At 42.8% G+C, this 22,560-nt stretch overlaps 1 gene segment (V, D, J or C); it reads left to right on the top strand.

Moving 5' to 3' along the window:
* Positions 1 to 3,654: 3,654 nt before the first annotated feature.
* On the top strand, positions 3,655 to 4,122 carry LOC115795273 (T-cell receptor alpha chain V region CTL-F3-like; the record flags this gene model as incomplete). The annotated part of the segment is given in 2 exon segments: positions 3,655 to 3,715; positions 3,806 to 4,122. Coding segments are annotated over 2 exon segments (363 nt in total), but the record flags the coding sequence as incomplete, so codon positions are not given.
* Between the last annotated feature and the right edge of the window lie 18,438 nt (positions 4,123 to 22,560).

Below are 22,560 nucleotides of genomic sequence, written 5' to 3'. Positions count from 1 at the left end.
AATCATGTTACTGCTTTTCATTTGGATGATGATAGTCTCCTTTCAGACTGGTAAGTCATCAAGAGATGGAGTGACATGAAAAAGGAGATGATAGACATGGAAATAATTTGTTGTTTGAATTTATTCATATTTAAAAGTTGGAAAAAATTTAAAGCTACAGAATTAAATTCCATCATGGTGAAATATATCTTTGTTGTTTTCAGGATCCTCTGAGGATTTACTGACACCATCTAAAGATGTAGTGATGAGTTTGGAAGGAGACGCTGTGACTTTGTCCTGCAAATATTCAGGCTCTGTCCTCAACCTCTACTGGTACCAACAAAAGTCCAGTTCACCTCCACAGCTTCTCATTGCAGACTATTCAGAGAAAACAGAAAGACTGACGTCTCGAAAAGACCAACAAAACAGTGAGTTTCATCTGGAGATCTCCTCTGCTGCAGTGACAGACTCTGCTGTGTACTACTGTGCTCTGCAGCCCACAGTGACAGGAAACAGCAAAACTCTGTACAAAAACCTTTGGAGCAAAGACAACAGAATACTCCACAACATCCACTAGAGGGAGCCACACACTGTTAAACATCTGATTCTTGTGTCATTGGACTGATGACAAAGACAACAGAGAAATGAAGCAGTAAAGATCAGAGACAGAGACAGAGCTGCTGTGGACGCACAAAACTATCTGATTGGCTGAGATGAACTGAATCAATGATGTCAAGAGGTAACTGGCCCCGCCCACTGAACCTCAGCCCATTCAATGACATTATTTCTTCCTCATTGTGCTGCAGTGGAAGAACATTGTTCATGTGCTGTCTGTCTGGCTTTAATAACTCCAAAGACATGTTGCTGCACCTCTTTTTGCTTCTATCTCACATTATAGGTGAGTTTAAGAACAGGGATTAAAGTTTAGTTGAAGCTGCTGCATTAAGCAGACTGCATTTCACTACTTTTCTTCTCTCTTTGTTCAGGACCAACAGCTGGAGACACAATCTCTCCTGAACCAGCTGAAGTCACTAAAACAGAAGGACAATCTGTCACACTCACATGTAGCTATCAGACAACTGCAGCTGGTGTTTGGCTTTACTGGCACAGACATAATTCTGAGCTTCAGGCTCCTCAGTTTATACTTTACAAAGGAGCAAAATCACAGAGTGGTTATGATTATATTCCTGATAAACGATATGGATCAGAAACATCAGCTACATCAACTACTCTGACCATTAAAGCTCTAACCCTGGCAGACACAGCTCTCTACTACTGTGCTCTAGAAACACAGTGATACAAAGTGTAGAAGAGGCTGTACAAAAACCTGAACACAGATATCTGACTACTCTTCAAAGAGGAGGGAAGTGGTATTCAAAGCACAGCTTCATATCAGATGGATTCTGCTGATTCCTGTTTTATCAGAGTCACTGTGGTTACAGCTGCTAATGAAACACTGTGGGAGGATTCACATGAGCAGCAAATCCACACCAACCACAAACCGACTGTAGGAACGTTTAAATACAAATAAACAACATTAAAATAAATGCAAACAGTAAAACCTGTTTGTGTAGAATAAAATCCAAGTAACCAGATGTAACATATTTTGTAATTCCTTATTTAGTGGATGATAGTGTGAAAAATTGCATCAGAAATAAAATGAAGTAACTAGTAATAAACTCTCGACATTGTTAGTAAATTCATGTTTCACAGCTGAAAGATTTACTTTGTGTTCTCACAGTTTCTCCAGCATGGTTTAAACTGTTACTTTGAAACTCCTCCATTTAACAAGAATCACCACTTTCTGTGATTTTTCAGTTATGACACACATACATTTTCTCATCTGTGTGTTCTGACTGGGCTTTACAGCAGTGCCGTCACCGACTCATTTCAGACACTGTAACAGTGTTGAAGCTCAGTCTGAAGCCACTTTAGCTCTCAAAGCTTCAATTTTAACCTGAAACCCACTTTTTTTTTCTTTGATTCCAGTTTTTTCTTCACACAGATGCTTCATGAATATTTAGTCACAGAACTGATTTAATAAGTTAAAACAGCTCAATAATACATAATATGACAAAAAAAGAGCATAATAAAGTCCAATTAGTCCAATTAAAGAAAGGAGCTCAATTAAATACAAAACACAAAATTCAAATTGAGGAGCTCAGTAAAAATTAATAAAATAATAATATAAATAATAATAAATAAAACATGATAAAAGTGCAAACAAAAAGGTTGCTAAAGTTCAATAAATATTATGTAAAAGGATGAATATAATAAACCTGTATAAAGTATAATAAGTCAGTAAATTCAGTAACACAGAATGAAAAAGGAATAAGGTGACTCACTAAATGTCCAACAACAAGCTGCACAGATGCCAGTTGGCATTCAACTGTGTTAGAATAACACAGTGCACAGTGTTGTTACAGCCCAGGTTTGAAATAAACTCAGCATGAGAAGAACAGATGTTTCCCTGTCAGACAGATGTGCTGTGGTGCCTACATGAGCCTCCATCCTGGGCCACACCCTTGCAATTTCCATCAGGCAAACCAATCAGGCTTCTTCACATTGTTCACTTATGGAAAATCAGTACAAAGGTGATCAGATTTATCAAATATCTCCACAAAGATGCAGAGAGAGCTCCACAAGCTTTAGCTGGGTTTAGCAATGCTGCATCAAGAAGAAGCTCAACCTTTAAAATTCTGAGCCTTACTGGGATCCTCATGATGTTCATGCTGATTAATTGGCTGAGAATCATGAACATTAATAACATTTTTAATGGCAGTGTTTTTGTTAGGCAACATCAGAAAATAAAGTCTGGTGTGACAAAATCAGAGCTTTAACCATGTTTGATAAAATTGCTCAAACAGCCTTTCCATGCCTTGGTGAACTGCTGACACAGTTGCCACTATTTGTACCATGAATCAGACTCCAAATTCATGTTGGGTTTATTTAACCCCATCCCATGACATTTTGTCATGGGATGGGGTTAATGTCTGTCTTTAGTCACTGAGTAGAACTTGTTGGGAAACTGTTATTGCACTTATAGGAACATAAAATAACGAGCTGCCAACAATCTAACATGATATTTACTTCAGCTTTTTCTCCTCTATCAGACATTATGTGAAAGACACACAACTATTCAAAGTGAAAATCTTCAAAGATGCATTTAGATTAAAATGTAAGCCCCCTCTTCTTGTTTGAAAAATGAAAAAAACATGGACAAGGACGAGAAGAAGGAGATGTGGATTTCCAAGAAAGATAACATATGAAACTAATCAGAGCACAGAAAGTTGTGATGGAAGAATATGAACTAAATAGAAAGGTGAATATGTCAAAATAAAACAGGAAGTAACGAAAAGCTGACCGGAAGATCAGGGTGAGGTGTGACTATCAGCACCTTTTATATGTTTGTGAACAAAGAGCCAACAGAAACTCTGAAACAGGAAACATCACCTGAAATTTCCAAATGTGATTACATTTAAGACAAGTTCTCCAAGGAAAGCATGAAGCACAAAGACGTGCTGAGTGTAAAGCTGTCAGCAGGGGGAGCAACACAGGGCTGTGAATGAGTCCTTCACTGTGATCAGGCTCCTCCTTCTAATCCACCAACTTAGTGTTGATGAAGACTAAACAGAGAGATCACAGCTTCTTTCTACTTGCTGTAGCTCACAGTTACTCTACACTGCAGATATGAGGCCTCTGTTCATCTCAGTGCTGCTGGCTGCTGTGTGCCTTGGTATGAACACAACTCTGTTTCTTTGATATCAATCCAACACTGACATGATTCTTTAACAGCACACTGATGCTGTTTGTTGGTGTTTTACAGAATGCAGAGCACAAAAAGACAACGTGCTGCAACCAAAAGGAGACGAGACTGCTGCTGAAGGAGGCACAGTAACACTTGACTGTCTGTATAACAGCAGTACAACAGGTCCATCTCTCTTCTGGTACAAACAAGATGGAAACAACAGCCCCAAATTCATCCTGAGCCGCTTTACTGGGGATGAAGGAAACACACCAGATGAGTTCAAGGAGAGATTTTCATCTACACTGAATTCCAAAGACAAATCAGTTCCTCTGAAGATCCAGAAGCTACAGCTGTCTGACTCTGCTGTGTACTACTGTGCTCTGAGGCCCACAGTGACAGGAAACAGCAAAACTCTGTACAAAAACCTTTGGAGCAAAGACAACAGAATACTCCACAACATCCACTAGAGGGAGCCACACACTGTTAAACCTCTGATTCTTGTGTCAGTGGACTTGAGGGGCCCCACAGGGAACTGTGCTGGCACCGTTCCTCTTCACCCTCTACACTGCAGACTTCTCCATCAACTCCCCACGCTGCCATCTGCAGAAGTTTTCTGACGACTCTGCCATAGTTGGCCTCATCACAGGTGAGGATGACTCAGAGTACAGACAGTGGACTCAGGACTTTGTGGACTGGTGCCAGCGGAACCACCTCCTGATCAACGCCGCTAAAACCAAGGAGCTGGTGGTGGATTTCCGCAGGCGCAGACCCACCACACGGACACCGGTGAACATCCAGGGAGTGGACATTGAGATAGTGGACTCTTATAAGTACCTGGGTGTTCACCTAAACAATAAACTGCACTGGACTCATAACACTGATGCGCTCTACAGGAAGGGTCAGAGCAGACTCTACCTGCTGAGAAGGCTGAGGTCTTTTGGAGTGCAGGGGACACTCCTGAAGACCTTCTATGACTCTGTGGTGGCATCAGCTGTAGTGTTTCTGGTGACCATAAGAAGACAACCAGCTTAATAACATAACGTCGACTTTATTACGGACCGCAGCACTCACATACATGCGTCTGTTCTACGACTTGTCCGTCGAGCCTGCTACCACTCGTTTTGTCCTCTTGGTGGTGCAGTTTTCAAACAACACACAACACAACTTGGAATATGACATTACCCCCTTTTTTTTCAGTTATCTCCGATAATACATAAACAAACTCTGCTTGCTTTAAACAAAAAAAAACATTTACTTAACCAGCAACTCCAGTCCTGCTAAAATTCAGATTATTCAACCTAAGAATAAATTTGACAATCTCCACAAACAGAATTAGTAGTCAGGGTCTCAACATAATGTCACATATATTAACACGCTCCAAGAACAAAAAAAAACACATCAGAACGCTCAGCCACACTAACACGAGAATCAACAGGAAGATTCAAGGATTCAGTGTCACGTCTCTTTACCTGCACTGAAATTTAGTGGTTAGAACATCATCCACATAACATCAATATGCATATATCAAGTAAAGTCCTTTAAATATGCAGGTGGGCGTCTGTTGTTCCTATTGGGATACCTCGATGGAGTATTCCTCATTGCAGCGTTGTCAGGCTGACTGCAGACATCATCGTGGCCTGATGGAGCACCCACCTGTGGCACAATGCTTTTGAAGAATGAAGAGTTCCTTGTGATGGATTGTCCATTTCTGGAAGCTGTGATCATGGAACCCTTGATTCTTGTCACTGTATATGGTCTGACATCATATGGTGTGGTAAGCTTATTGCGCTTGGGTTGTCGATGTAACACTGTATCACCAAGAGCCAGAGTGTGTGGAGTGACACGGAGGCTCCTGTCGGCGTGAGACTTCATTTTGGCTTTGGCCTTGGCATCTCTTGCTCTCACAGCCGAATCTGAACATCCTTTTGGTGTGCTATTGAACGAGGGAATCTTTGTATTCATTGCACGTCGAAATAGGAGTTCAGCAGGTGATCTCTCTGTTGTGCTGTGGGGTGTGGAACGATACTCTCGTAGGAAAATGTTCAACTGCTGTTTCCAAGGAATTCCTTGTGTGTCTGCCACCCGTAGCGCTTTGCCTAGGGTGCACATGAATCTTTCAGCTGTAGCATTAGCTTGTGGCCATAGTGGTGTTATCCTGTGGTGATGGAAACCTAAATAGTTGGCAAACTGGGAGAATTGCCCACTGTTAAATGGGGGACCATTATCAGTCTTAACAACTCTGGGAATCCCAAACATAGCGAAAACTTTGTCAAAGATGGGAATGACTGTGTGAGCTGATGTTGACCTCACAGTTTCAACTACAGGGAAACGTGTGTACTCATCTATGATGACCAGCAGATATTCTCCAGTTGGAAGAGGTCCATAGAAATCTGCACTCACACAGTGCCATGGTGTTTCAGGCAGTGGTGTCATTTTTAATGGCTCTTTCTGGATGGAGGGGGTGGCAGCCTGGCATGCAAGGCATCTACGTACTGCTGCTTCTGCTTTGCAGTCAATGCCTGGAAACCAAACTTTGGACCTGAGCAGTGCTTTTGTTTTGACGATCCCCTGATGTCCTTCATGGGCGAGCTGGACAACTCCTTCCTGCAGAGTGGTGGGAATAACTATCCTTGTCCCACGCAGAATGACGTCAGATGCTGGTGATGCTGTCAGTTCACTACTGACACAACGGAAGTGTTTCATGATGTTCACATGCTGTGATTTTTCAATTTTATGCCACGTGTTGTCTCTAATGTGAGTACTGACTTCCTGAAGAATGGAGTCTTTGAGTGTCTCTGCTTTGATCTCTGCAAGTGTCATGGCTTTTGGTGTGGCATGAGTTGCAATGAAGCTCACATATTCTTCCGCCACTTTCGCAGCACGTGTACTCTCAATTTTTGGAGATGGAATCGGGTGACGAGACATGTAATCAGCTGGGTTGTTGGCTCCCTTTCTGAATTCCACCTTGAAGTTGTAGGGCTGAAGCCTCAAACCCCATCTTTCAATCCTGGCTGGTGGTTTTGATCGGGGATTGTTCCATATGATTTCCAGTGCTTTATGATCTGTCACTAGTGTGAAGGGATGTCCGTATATGTATAGGTGAAAATGTTCACAGCTCCAGACAATAGCAAGTGCCTCTTTTTCAGTCTGGGAGTATCTCCTCTCAACGTCACTGAGAGAACGACTGGCATATGCTATTATGTGTTTCACCCCTTTTTCGTCTTTTTGACATAGGATGGCACCCAGTCCAACGGGACTGGCATCCACAAGCAACTCTGTATCACGGCCTGGGTAGAAGTAGGACATAACGGTGTCACTAGTGAGGCTGTCTTTTAATGTTTGAAGAGCTGTCTGCTGATCTGGACCCCACACCCAAGAAACATCTTTTCTGGTGAGCTGCCGCAGAGGTTCAGAGATGGAAGAGAAGTCTTGGATGAATCTGGAGCAGTAGTTGGCCATGCCAAGCAGGCTTTTAATTTCAGTTGGAGTCGTAGGGTCGGGAGCCTGATGAACAGCGGCAACTTTCTTCGGATCCGTGGAAACCCCTTCTGCAGAGAAAATGAAACCAAAAAACTCCAATCTGGACTTATTGAATTCACACTTATCACGATTGAGTGTGAGACCGCTTTCCTTCAGTCGTTGAAACAGAGCTCTGAGGTTGTTATCATGATCACTCTGGGACGCACCGTAGACAATGATGTCATCGCTGAGATTTTTCACTCCAGTGAGACCTTGCAAGGTCTGACAGATGGCATTCTGGAAAACTTCAGCGGCAGACGAAATGCCGAAACTCAGTCTTTTGTAGCGTTTCAATCCAAGATGAGTGGTGAACGTGGTAATATATCTGCTGTCCGGATGTAGCTCCAGCTGATGATACCCAGCTCTTAAATCCAGCTTTGAAAATACTGTTGCGCCATTTAACTCATGTACCACATCATCCATGGTCGGGGTAATGTGGCGCTCTCTCTCAATGGCCGTGTTAGCCTGACGCATATCAACACAGATCCTCACTTTTTCGGGATCTTTGGGTTTAGGCGGTGCGACGATCGGTGAAACCCAAGGTGTGGGACCAGTCACATCTTCAATGATGTCGTCCTCCTGTAGTTTCTTAAGTTCATCCTCCACTTTTTGGCGTATGTGGAAGGGCACACGTCGATGTGGCTGGCATGAAGGTTTAACATAAGGATTTATGTGAAGCTTCACCTGAAAATCTTTCAATTTTCCAATCCCTTGGAACAAGTCTGGATGACTTTCCACCAGCTCATCAGCAACGGTACGACACTGTGCTTTAGCTGACACTGCTGTGACCACGTTGATTAATCCCAGTGCTGTTGAAGTTTTGTAGCTCAGAATGTTGAAGCCATCACCTTTAATTACAAAGAACGTGCACATTGCCTTCTTGTGTCCTTTTTCCACACAACACTTGAAAATCCCTCTCACTGGGAGTGGAGAAGTAGAGCGAAAAGGATAAATCTTTGTTTCAGTTGAATACAATTGTGGACGTGGTGTTAGCTTTTCGAAGCTTGTGTCACTTAGACAGTTGGCTGAGGCTCCTGTGTCTATCAGAACTGACGAAATGGTGCCATTTATTTTGATCAGAGTCTGTGGTAGCTCAGAAACTTTATCTGCATCAACCACAAAAACATAAGCATCATCACTGCTAGAAGAGGTGTTTTCTGTTTCATCTGGGGCAATCTTTTTGACATGATGAACGTTCTTGAAATGTGCATTACTACCAAGTCGGGGCTCTTTTCTGTTACTGTTTCTTGGTGTTGATCTGCATTGTCTTGCAAAGTGATTGAATTTGCCACATGCTCTACACTGTTTCTTATTAGCAGGGCACTCACCAGCATGGGGGTAGTTGCCTCCACAGTTCCTGCACTGATTGGTAGAACGCCGTTTAGCTGACCATTTGTGATTCTTTTGATGCATCTCAGAAGCCTTCTGATCCACCTTGTTAACTGTGGCTGCGGCACCTTTTTCTATGTCGCTAGCTTGCATTTCTGCCAATTCAAGTGTTCTCCCAAAGTTAAGAAGCTCCTCCAAACTTAGTTTTTCCTCCATCAGTGCTTTCCTGCGCAGTTGAGATGATGCACAGCTGTGTATGATTTGCGTTTTAATTTCAGTTTCCACATCTGCAAAGTCACAATTCTTTGCCAGCATTCTCAGTCTGGTGTGATAACTGTCCACATTTTCCCCAGGTTCTTGTGTTGCTTTTCTAAACATGTAGATCTGATACTGGACGTTTTTCTTCGGCGAAAAGTACGTGGTTAACTTCCTTTTTGTGTCAGCATATTTGTCATCTGCTGCTGCTACTGTGTCGTAGATATCATGCACCCTCTCTCCAGCAAGATGTAATAGCAGTGCTTTGAGTCTTGCATCTCCTGATATGTTCATGGCAGTGGTATAATTTTCAAACCTTTGCAGCCATTTATTCCAGCGAGGTCCAACAGAGCCAGGATCCGTTTCTGTGTCGAAGAACGGGAGAGCAGTCATGTGCGCCATGCTTGCCTGGTGCGTAGGGGTCTGTTGCTATTGCTGTTAGCGTAGCTTAGCTTCTGGGAGGTTATAGCTTCCTACCCTTTTCTTGAACGTCGGCGCTGACACGCTATGCATCCAAATTTACTCCTCGTCGCCAATGTAGTGTTTCTGGTGACCATAAGAAGACAACCAGCTTAATAACATAACGTCGACTTTATTACGGACCGCAGCACTCACATACATGCGTCTGTTCTACGACTTGTCCGTCGAGCCTGCTACCACTCGTTTTGTCCTCTTGGTGGTGCAGTTTTCAAACAACACACAACACAACTTGGAATATGACATCAGCCATCTTCTATGCAGCAGTATGTTGGAGCAGCAGCTTGTCTACAGCTGAGAGGAAGAGGATAGACAAGCTCATCAGGAAAGCCAGCTCTGTCCTAGGATGTCCTCTCGACTCAGTGCAGGTGGTGGGAGACAGAAGGACTCTGACCAAAATAACATCACTGATGGACAAGGTCTCCCATCCCATGCATGAAACTGTTGCTGAGCTGGAGAGCTCCTTCAGTGACAGACTGCTGCATCCTAAATGCACAAAGGAGCGTTACCGCAGATCCTTCCTCCCAGCAGCTGTAAGACTTTATAACCATCACTGCTCCCAACAAAAACCACAATAACCTACACAATGTAGGATAATATATAATATACTGTAAATAGTCCGGCCTGTTAAGGTTCAACACACAGGCACATCATGTACATTGTATATAGTGTTATTATTAGTAGTATTAAGGTTAATCTTGTTTGTTGATTTTATATATATTCTTTTCTTAATAGTGTAAATTATTATATCTTTATTTATATTTATAATAACTGCGGCTGCTGTTACACCCAAATTTCCCCTCTGTGGGACAATAAAGGCTGTTTCTTCTTCTTCTTCTTCTTCTTGCTTCAATGGGAGGAGAGGAGAAAGGTTACCAGGTGCTGGAATACTGTGGGAGATTGAAGTTGTGGTATGTGGATTTGATCCTGAGAGGGGGGGTTCAGAGAGTGAGGTGCTACTGAGTCAGTGGGTTAACATAGTGGAGAGTGGACAGGCAGATTTTTTTTTTTCCTGAATGGCAAATTACAGTAAGCATGGTCTGGCAGGCAGGAAGGTTTTTTTCTCTGGCTAATTCCACTCCAGTCCACGATGTAATTATTTGCTTGTGATAATGGAAGATGGAGGACAATTGCAGCCAACAGATGAGGTGATGATGAACAGGTATGAGAGACAACCTGAGCCCAAACTCCGCCGAAAGGCAGAACCTGCTGCTACAAACTGGAGGAGTGAAAACAACATAACAAACAGAAAATGTGCCGGCTATGACAATGAGAACTCTTATAATAAGACCAAATAAGACCAAAACTACCTCATTTTTCTTTGTCTGGAAGATCCAAATGAAGCATCTATAAGATGAAACATGCTGAAATTCACAACAACACAAAGATTGTCATGAATGAGTTGATTAAAGTAGTGTTGAATACTGAATCTTGTTTTGCATTGATAAATCTTTAGTGAAATATGATTTAAGGAGTTAGAAGAAGAAGAAGAAGAAGAAGAAACAGCCTTTATTGTCCCACAGAGGGGAAATTTGGGTGTAACAGCAGCCGCAGTTATTATAAATATAAATAAAGATATAATAATTCACACTATTAAGAAAAGAATATATATAAAATCAACAAACAATATTAACCTTAATACTACTAATAATAATAACACTATATACAATGTGCATGATGTGCCGGACTATTTACAGTATATTATTATTATTATTATATATTATCCTACATTGTGTAGGCTATTGTGGTTTTTGTTGGGAGCAGTGATGGTTATAAAGTCTTACAGCTGCTGGGAGGAAGGATCTGCGGTAACGCTCCTTTGTGCATTTAGGATGCAGCAGTCTGTCACTGAAGGAGCTCTCCAGCTCAGCAACAGTTTCATGCATGGGATGGGAGACCTTGTCCATCAGTGATGTTATTTTGGTCAGAGTCCTTCTGTCTCCCACCACCTGCACTGAGTCGAGAGGACATCCTAGGACAGAGCTGGCTTTCCTGATGAGCTTGTCTATCCTCTTCCTCTCAGTTGTAGACAAGCTGCTGCTCCAACATACTGCTGCATAGAAGATGGCTGATGCCACCACAGAGTCATAGAAGGTCTTCAGGAGTGTCCCCTGCACTCCAAAAGACCTCAGCCTTCTCAGCAGGTAGAGTCTGCTCTGACCCTTCCTGTAGAGCGCATCAGTGTTATGAGTCCAGTCCAGTTTATTGTTTAGGTGAACACCCAGGTACTTATAAGAGTCCACTATCTCAATGTCCACTCCCTGGATGTTCACCGGTGTCCGTGTGGTGGGTCTGCGCCTGCGGAAATCCACCACCAGCTCCTTGGTTTTAGCGGCGTTGATCAGGAGGTGGTTCCGCTGGCACCAGTCCACAAAGTCCTGAGTCCACTGTCTGTACTCTGAGTCATCCTCACCTGTGATGAGGCCAACTATGGCAGAGTCGTCAGAGAACTTCTGCAGATGGCAGCGTGGGGAGTTGATGGAGAAGTCTGCAGTGTAGAGGGTGAAGAGGAACGGTGCCAGCACAGTTCCCTGTGGGGCCCCCGTACTGCAGACCAGCCTGTCAGAGACACAGCCCTGTGTCCTCACGTACTGTGGGCGGTCAGTGAGGTAGTCCAGTATCCACTCGGAGATGTGGTGGTCCACTCCTGACAGTTCCAGCTTGTCTCTCAGAAGTCCTGGCTGGATGGTGTTAAAAGCACTGGAGAAATCAAAGAACATGATCCTCACAGTGCTTCCAGGCTTCTCCAGGTGGGTCAGAGCTCGGTGCAGGAGGTAGATGATGGCGTCATCCACCCCGATGCCAGGCCGGTAGGCGAACTGCAGCGGGTCCAACGAAGACGACACCATGAGGCGTAGATGGTTGAGGACCAGCCTCTCGAGGGTCTTCATTAGATGCGATGTCAGGGCTACCGGCCTGTAGCTGCTAAGATCCTTTGGATGTTTGGTCTTTGGTACCGGTACCACACAGGAGGTCTTCCACAGTTGTGGTACTTTCCCCAGCTTCAAGCTCAGGTTGAACATGTATCCCATGATGCCACACAGCTGATCTGCGCAGCACCTCAGGAGCCTGGAGCTGATGCCGTCTGGACCAGCAGCCTTTCGCACCTTGATCTTACGTAGCTCCTTCCTCACATGATGAGTTGAGAGGGACAAGATGGAGGTGGGGGATGGGGGTTGTGAGATGGAGTCCTCAGAAGTGAAGGGGGTGGGTGATGGCTGAGAGCTGAGAGGTGTGAGGTCCCAAGAAGAAGAAAGGTTGGCAGTCATTAAAGATGGTGGGGCTGACAGCAGGGGGGACTGGGCTGGGGGAGGGGTGGGTGGCTGGTCAAACCTGTTAAAGAACTGGTTCAGGTTGTTAACCCACTCTAAGTCTCCCACAACCCTAGGGCTTGGTTTGTGGCCTGAAATTGAGTTCAAACTCCTCCAAACCCCACTGATGTTGCTCTGCTGTAGCTGGTCCTCCATCTTCTTCCTGTAGATGTTTTTTCCATCCCTGATTTTCCTTCTCAGATCCTTCTGCACGGCTCTCAGCTCCTCCTTATTTCCTGATCTAAAGGCTCTCTTCTTCTCCTTCAGGAGAGCCTTTATTTCAGAGTTGATCCAGGGTTTGTTGTTTGAAAAACACCGTACCCTCCTGGTGGGCACAGTGTTTTCCACGCAGAAATTGATGTAATCAGTGATGCAGTCCGTGATGCTGTCGATGTCCTCCCCATGAGGGGCACAAAGCTCTTCCCACACAGTGGAGCTAAAGCAGTCTCTCAGAGCTTCTTCAGTCTCCTCAGACCATTTCTTCACTGTGTGTGTCACAACTGGTTCTCTGTGTACCAAGGGTTTGTACACAGGCTGGAGATGAACCAGGTTGTGATCTGAGCCCCCCAGGGGAGGCAGAGGTGATGAGCTGTATGCCTCCTTGATGTTGGCATACAGTAGATCCAGTGTGTTGGTATTCCTGGTGTGGCAGGTGACATACTGGGTGAAGGTGGGGAGAGTGGAGGACAGGGAGACGTGGTTAAAGTCCCCTGAGATCAGAAAGAGGGCCTGTGGGTGCTGTGTTTGGAGTCTGCTGGTAGTAGCATGGAGGACATCGCAGGCTGCAGCAGCGTTAGCAGAGGGCGGCACATACACAGTTATCACAATAACATGTGAAAACTCCCGAGGAAGATAGTGCGGTCTCATACCAACAGCGAGCAGTTCAATGTCCTTACTGCAGAGCGTCTCTTTGATGGTTAGATGTCTGGAGTTGCACCATCTATCGTTTACAAACACAGCCAGACCCCCGCCCCTCTTCTTACCACTCTCCTTGGTTCTGTCGGCACGGATCAAATGAAAGCCGTCCATGTTTATGTGTGAGTCCGGGGTTAGCTCGGTTAGCCACGTCTCCGTCAGGCACATGAGGCTGCTCTCCCGGTAGCTCCTTTGATGTCGCGTTAGCGCCGCCAGCTCGTCCACTTTGTTGGGAAGAGATCTCACGTTTCCCATGATGATGGACGGGATGACGGGCCTGTACCTTCTCCCCTGACAACGACGACCTATGCCCGCACGTCTCCCGCGTCTCTTCCTTCTCAGTTCGCGGGGAATATCGAGTCGTTCAGCAGGAGTAGGCACAGCGGAGCGCCCGATGGAGATCAGCTGGTCCCGAGAGTAAACAATAGGAGCGTGGCCACTCTCGCAGTCTCCAAACATAAACACCATAAAAAGGGTAAATAAAAACAAAGTTTTCCAGAAAAAAGTCTGCTCCATCATGAGGAAAAAGAGCAGAAGATACAGAAACACAAAAACACATCTAATACTAAACAAAATGAGAAAAAACACGGAATTAGTGCGGAGCTGCTGAAACTGGCTGCCTGCTTGCGCGGCGCCGGAAGTTAGACCATCACTCTGCTTGTGTAGCCACATATATACAGATAATACCCTTTTATTTCCACCAGATAATCATACTTTTCATAAAATATTAACATATACTCCATAAGTAGTAATAGGGAGGCGGCTTTCACACCTAGGTGTGAAAAAAGCAACGCGCGTGCATGAGAGGTGCGTGCGTGATTGCGCTGATTTGTGATAATGACGTACAAGGTGTCCGATCAAACAATCGAGTTCAGTGTCTCTTCCTCCTGCCTCTCCTTACAAGGGTTTTTCCCAGACTGTCATCAAAGAGGTTCAATCTCACAACACAGCGGTTAATTAAAAATACAGAGGTAAATAATCTAATATCCGAGCTCACCTGTCGAGCATAAAACACACAACACAGTGGTTAATTAAAATACTATGGTGAAATAATAGCCAATATCCGATCTTACCACTTGGCTGTTACGATACATCATTTACATACAGAAAGCTGGAGGGCCCAGGGCGCACATCAAAGGTTAAAAATATCTGTTAGCAGATTCAGCCTGAATCCACATCTTTTATTTACACACACACACACACACACACACACACACACACACACACACACACACACACACACACACACACAAAATAATTACACATCGGTCTTACTAAAAGTCTATGCAGTGATAAAATAAATAAATAAATAATATACTGACATCCACTACATTTCCCATTAACCAACTCAGCAACATGTGGCATTTACAACGCTACAATCCATCGACAACAGATGGTTGTAGTGTTTAGCGTTTTCACATTTCAGCGCTAGTTTCTTAAATCGCTTTGTGATTATTTTTTAATCTGATTTTCCCATCGGAGACTTTCTCAGGAAATAACAACAACTCACATGTTGGGGGGTCCATTCTTCCATGGTAAACACCGTGATCGTGATGGGTGTAGCCGCTAATGGCGTAGGGTCGCTGTGGCTGTTTTGCAGTACGGACCTGACCTGCAAAAGGCTTCTGTGTGGATAAAAATGCACTTCTTGTATGGGGTTACAAACAAATGTCTAGGTATTGCAACGGCAGCCTGAAGATCGCTGAGCTTTCTTTCTTTTACCGGACCGCCCCACGAGCTATTATCATCTCCTTGAGTGAGACGCGTAATCAAAGAAATCCCGATCGTATTGAAAAATGTCAGACTATGATCAAACTAGGTAGGCCTTGTGAACAGTCCTATATCAACATTCTCCCCACAGGGTTAAGACAGAAAACAGAATCTCATGCTTATCATAAGCTTTGCGCGATGAGCAGTACAAGATTTTTTTCCATGTTAAAGCGTGGAGTGTTGGCAGGGCGATCAGCTGACACAGAGTTTTTTGTTTGTTTGGAGTCATTGTTACAAGCTACAAACAGTTTATACGTATCAGTTTTCGAGGTGGCCAGCTGAATGTATCCTGACAGTATCTATTAAGCATAATTTAATAAAATATCTATTACTAACGTGTTTGTTAATTAAAGTAGGTTTTTTATCTATGAATTTCCCCCATGTTGTCGAGAAAGCAGGGCTTACTGTTGTTTTTTCTCTCTATGTGGGATTTTTTTCCACGTTCTGTGTAAGCTTTGTGTGATGAGTAACACAGCCTAACCCTGGCTGTTTCTTAGTTGCGAACATCACATTATTTTTCAAGCATGGAGCGATGAGAGTGTGATCAGCTGACATGGTGATTTTTGTTGTTGTTCAGATGAAGGCGCAAAGGATCATGGGAGTTCTCATTTCGGAGTTTATGTGTTTAGTTACAATGTTATCGGTTATGTTTTGCTGTTCTCTCATCGATATTATTAATTTGAGATGTGAATTACGCACGTTGCCAGGTACGGAGGCTAGCTAGTTAATGGAACACCGTGACTGAGATGGCTGTAGCAGCTAATGGCCTAGGGTCACCGCGGCTGTTTGAGAGCAGCACGGCTGTATTTTTGTCAATAAAGTTGCAGCACCTGGCTCTGATCAGTGAGCGTATGTCAGAAATTCTAAAATCAACTCAAGTTCTCTGGTGTTTTCTTGTACTTGAGTGTGTCACAAACTTTCTGTGTGCTGTGTTAGTGGATTGTGCAAACAGTTTTGTTGTGAAGAAAAAAAAAAAAACAACTCCTGATTGTATTAAAAAATATCAGATTCTGCATTATATCAATGAACCTTTATAATGTATGCTTCATGATAGCTGTAAGGCTCCTTAAGCACACATGTAGTGTATCATAAACAGCATCCATCTTGGTTGATTTATTATATGTTTCACCAATACCTCAAACATAGCGCAGAATGTACACCTACTCAAACATCTGTTTTACTCCCATATTCATCTATTTATGAGTCTGTCAGTTTTAAGCAGAAATTAAACGTGTAGTGCTAGTTTCTGTTTCAGCACCGATGTTGTTTCATTGAGTTTGATAAAACCTGACAGTTTGGTGAAATCATTATAGCTGCATAATCTCATCCTTTTTCTGACCGTTCCACACAGCTTACCCAAAGCACGATTCAAAGTCACAACAGAATATCACACAGGAGGAAATAATGTCTCAGTGACGTGTATAATCCTATTTTTGTGTAAGTCAAAACGATGCATCGATTTACCCATTAACCATGTTTCTATTCTTTTTCATCATCATTATCAGAGGATCTTAGCTTGTTAATGAAACATCTCTGCACAGTTTGTCTTCATCAGAATCAACTCAATAGCCTACAGCAGAATAAAAGTTTTATTACAGGGTGTTGTTAAAACACATCAATTCGACTAACATGTTTAAATCAACTTACAAAAAACCTCACACTCCTAAATAACCTTTTATAAAATAACAATGCTAACAGCCCCTGTGTCTGCATCGTGCAAAAGGATTAGGGTGTTGATAAATCAGAGCATACAGACTAGCACGGTTTTTTTTTCATGTGTAAACTTTGTTTTTTCTGTATCGTAGTCTGCATAGTGCACACAGGGTTAGAGACAGTCAAGGATGGACCCCGTCAGAGCAAAAGATCATGGGAGTTCTCATTTCGGTGTTTATGTGTTTAGTTACAGTTATCAGCTATATTTTCCTGCTCTCTCATCGAGATTATTAGTTTGAGATGTGAATGGTAAATGGACTAGTTCTTATATAACGCTTTTCTACTCAGTATGAGCACTCAAAGCGCTTATACAACCTGTTTGCATTCACCCATGCACTCCCATTCATACAAGCACTTCCATTTTTACGAAACTAAGTGCTTTTAATTACCTAACATTCACACGCAGTCATACTCCGACAGAACGGTCGGAGAGCAACTTGGGGTTAAGTATCTTGCCCAAGGATACATTGGCATGTAGCCCGGAGTAGCCAGGATTCGAACCGCTGACCTTCCGATCAGTAGGTGACCTGCTCTACCTACTGAGCTACAGCCACTCCCTTTTTTTTTTTTTTTTTTTTTTTTTGACACAAGAAGCTTTTATTCATGTAAACTTTCTCCAGTGACACAAGCTCATGAAACAGGTAAACAGACACGCACGTTTTCAGGTATGGAGGTTAGCTAGTTAATGGAACACCGTGACTGTGATGGCTGTAGTTGCTAATGGCCTACGGTCACCGTGACTGTTTCAGAATACGTCTGTGCTTTGTGTGACTAAAAGCTGCAGTACCTGTATATGACCATTAGGACGAGGTCAGGAGTTCAAGAGTTGGTGATAAGCTTGTCTCTGTAGTGTAGCACCCCACCGCTTTATATTGTGTTCTGACCGGGAACCCCAGGATTGACCAAACTAGGTGGGGTGTGGGTCCGATGCAAAGTGGATACCACGAAGGTTCACTTGTGGACAATGATGTGATGACTATTAAGAAACTTAAATCACACACTATTTAAAATAACACTGACTCAGACGACTCTTTAACTCCAAAACTGAACATTTACTGAACGTGAACGCAAGATAGAAAACCACACTTTAAAATGCAAAATGTAAGATACAAATGAAACACTAAAACACTTGTATTCTTATAATACCAGTAAAAATATTGAACTCAACCTTTGCTTTTCCCAATCAGTCCGAATGGATTAGGCTTATAAGGGTTAATTCTGACTACTCCGTCATTCAAATATACACAGTCACTTAACAGTACTCATACATGGGCCCCACACACACGCTCGCATTCACACCAACGTTGCAGGCCTGATTGTTGCGTGCTGCAGCACAGTGGCGAAACTCCTCTTCACTCACCGATAGCTGCACCAGAAACGTCTGACTTACAGTTCCGCGTTGCGAACCAGCTCACCCTCTCGTCCCCTCCGGACGACAGTCAACCAGTTCTCGTCTGCAGTCTGTTTCCGCTCACCACTCGCCACCGACAGGGCAAAGAAGATGGCGCTCGTCACCACGACGAGCTCCTGCTAGCCGTTAGCTGCTAGCCGCCGATGCTGATGCCTCGCTCTGAATCACCGTCGTCTGCGGCTGCACAGCTGTCGGGCAGGCGGTTTCCCAACGCCTCCTACTAACAGTCACTGGGTAGTATTTACTAGTCAGTTCTCTTCTGTTAGTTTATCGTGTGCTAGCGCGCTCCGAGCCAACACTGCTGCGTCCGTTCTCCGTTTTTCTCTCTTCTCCTCTCCTTCCTCTCTCAACACACCCAGCCAAATACAACAGGTAGACATGCACAGACCACCTTCACTGACCACTCAGAAAATACGAACTAAGAGTGTTAGCTCTGTTACATTCAGCAACTTTGTAAGAAAACATTATATTTACATAACATTATTCCTCTTCCATTACACAATACCCATTATATGCAAAGTACATTACACTCCTGTTAACTTTGCTTTTATGTCCAAAGGAATTAAGCTTATTTAATCCCCATTTTTCCATCCGGGCTACAGTAGCATCTGCACAGTGTGAGGATTTCACAATGTCACAGATCTACGATCTGGTGGAAGTGCGTAACTTCCCTGTGGAGACGTGTCAGCTACACGTGGTCATGCTTGACTTTGTGAAACTTACCGTCAAGTCCGTTGTAAACATGATTATTCAAAAACACAAAAGACAGATTTGCGCAGGATGTGAAGCCTCACACCCCTCACAAAGAAGACACACCTGTGGGTCTCCTTTAGAGAGACACTACTTTTTCAAGTATTATGACCAACTATCAAAAAGATTTTGGAATAGACATTTCATCCCTATATTGATGCAAATTCTCCTTTTGGAAGGCTTCACCCCGGACACACACAGGCTTATGGGCGCTACGGAGGCTTATCTCCACAAGTTAAGAGAGGTTAATGATATTGAACGTGCACTTTTTGAATTGGAGGACAGCGTTATCGGTGTCAAACGAGCATCTGTTGACCAGGTGTTAAACCAGAAGTATCATCTGTGGATTTAACTTCATTGTGTGCATTTAAATCGAAACTGCATACTTTTTGGCTGATTCCATCGTTTGTACTTGATTTACTTAATTTATGTTATAAACTTTTAATTATTTTATGTCTATGAACATGTATTTTAACTATGTGACGTTTGTATTTCTGTTTTACATGATTATATTCTGCTGATGCTTATCTTAGTCTGATCATCCATGAAAATAAGAGATTTTTCATCTCAAGGGATCCTTTCCTTGCTAAAATATCATCTTAGTTTGATTTCATTATAGTGGACTTAAGTATTTTTTCATAGTATCATATCACTGTTTGTTGATGCGCAAAGTCTGCAACAAGATGTTTTTAAAATAAAAAGTTTGTAGTGCAGTACTGGTGAGACACAGCAGCGGTTTTATACACAAATCTGCACACTGTCTCCGGTCTAAGTATTGATCAGACACTCAATGGGTCGTATAGTTATGATCCATGCTACAAAGACCAAAACATAATGTATTTATATATTTTTATGTTTCAAGCGTGTGTTACAGACGGGTCATTGAGCTTAAAAGAAAAAAAAAAGTCCACACAACGCTGCTCATAAACCTTAAAGGTGTTAAAGCATCTTTGTACTTCAGCACAGCTGTTATCAACATTATTCTTAAAGATAATTACCCACCTATTCATCTGCTGTTTGATCCATAAAGACTTTATATGATCATATATCACACCAAACATTTCACAAACTCCATGGTGGACACACAGGACTAGTGAACATGTAGACACACAAAGTAATTTTGTTTATCTCCACAGTTTGTATATCACTCCTATTGTGGTTTTAGTTTAAAGCAGCTGTATAAGAGAGAGAAAAGCATCAGCTATATTCTAACAGTACACTTGAAAGAAAGTTCAAAGTTTTACTCAAACCAGCGCTGCACCGTGCACATCTACTATGAAATGGGTGAACAGGATTGGCTACCAGGCTTTGTTTTATGAGTAAAATCACTGTACTGAATTATATTACTTAAAACTATGAGGTGAAATTAATATCATCACACAAGGTTGTGGTGTTTATGTATCCAAAAATCAAAACATTCAGCACTCTGAAAACATTATTGCAGCAGGTTCATTTATACACACTTTACAAACTTTGTCCCAATAAAGTTCACAGATTAAGCAAAATGGACTCTAAGCAATGCAAAATCCCACAGACTGGAGAAGGAGATAACTCAGAAAACCTCATTCACACAGATCAACAACAACTACCCCCACATCCACAAATCCTACCAACACCGACAGTAGCCCCCACCCTGTTGTAACATCCCCCCTATCACACCCCACCAGACTATCAACACCACTTTTCCCCCCATCAGGACAGTACTACCCCCACATCACCCCCATACCAACAGTCTTGCGCTTGATTTAAAGTTACAGTCTGATGTTTAATTTGTAGTGACTAAACTATGTTTTTAACTCACACGGTATAACCGCAAGGATTTTTATTTTGCTCATGATTGGATCTATAACATCTTTTCATCAGTACAGACTATACTCAAAGAAATATGTTTCTCTCCACTAAACCCCCAAAAGTTTTTATAGGAATAAAAGGCCTATGAATTTACAGCTGTTTTAATTCCTTTCACGCCACCCATCATGACCTATGATTGAGTAAATTAGCCACGTGTTTTCAGAGCCTACATCAGTTGTAAGTGGATTCTGAAACTAAGTTAGATAAAAATAATGCAGTTGCACGAGGGTTGCAGGATTTACACTTACTTCATACCTGATAGAGGAATACCAGGCTCATGTAGTTGAAGAAACAATTTCAAACATTTATTTAACAAGATACATTCACACGTATTTTGTTGTAATCAAACGGGTCTCGTGCACTTAGTTTGTAACCACAAATTTATTCTGTAGTAAACATCATGAATTTTTTACCTGTGTAACAGTTTTTTAATGAACAGATGTGTTTAATGTCTCTGTGACAAGAAAAGCTGAAAAGAATTGTTAGTTTGCACATTTTGTAGGTGGGGAAAAAAAAGAGCAGTAAGCACAGAAAAGTCCTTTTCTTTTTGGAACACCAAACTATAGCTTTTAACCCGTACACAAAACGGTGTATCGCTCCAGCTTTATGAACGTTTATTCCATCACATATCACAAAAAACTCAACAGTCTAGATCTGTAATACTGACATAACTATGTATGTATGGCCACCTGATCTATCCTTAACTATCTGTCTCCCAAATCCAAATTGTGGAGTGGGACGTTTGAACGCTCTCCGTACTGTTCTAAGCCTACACATCCAAGGATAAGTAAGGAATCAGTCTGAGGGACATAATGCTCTATTGGGCTTGATTATTCAATACCTTGTATATGTGATGGACGATTTTTTTAAATTTCTAACCCTAGGATTTAGCAGGGTACTAATAAAGAGAAGTCTGTATGGAAACATATGATCTCAGTGGTGCTTTTTTCACCCTAGGTATCAGAAACTGTTATATTATCATTTTATTAGTGATTATGTGTGTATCTCCCAAGGATAATGCCTGTCAATCATTTGTTTTACACTTGATATGAATCAAACATTCGTACTATAGACTATGCATGAATTTACTGGCAGTTTAGATGCTAGTAATACAACGCCTGTTTTACCATGAGGAAGATTTGTGGCATTTTAATCCTTCACCAGGCATCGATGCAACAGAGTGGGCCTGGCCTCCTTTCAGCGGACCACAGAAAACACCTGACCCTCAGTCACTTAAGTCTGAAGATGTCATGTCAGACAATCCTAACCAGCCACACGGCGAGGCAAAGAAATCAGCGGGCAGCATCGGGTCTGCGGGTAATGAGAAAACACTTGACCCCGAACTGCTTAAGGATTCGTCATGTGATCCGATCTGGTGGAGCGGTCCACAGACAGGAATATGCCCATGTTCGTGGTGCGACCCAAACTTCCACACACGTTGCTACCGTATCCACACCAACAAGAACAAGGGTTGGGATTTCGGTGGTCCGCTGAAAGGAGGCCAGGCCCACTCTGTTGCATCGATGCCTGGT

The sequence above is a fragment of the Archocentrus centrarchus genome, chromosome 17, assembly GCF_007364275.1.
Source record: "Archocentrus centrarchus isolate MPI-CPG fArcCen1 chromosome 17, fArcCen1, whole genome shotgun sequence".
Classification (NCBI taxonomy): domain Eukaryota; kingdom Metazoa; phylum Chordata; class Actinopteri; order Cichliformes; family Cichlidae; genus Archocentrus; species Archocentrus centrarchus.
Note: the sequence above shows the minus strand (reverse complement) of the source record. Positions and strands in the feature narration are given on the sequence as shown.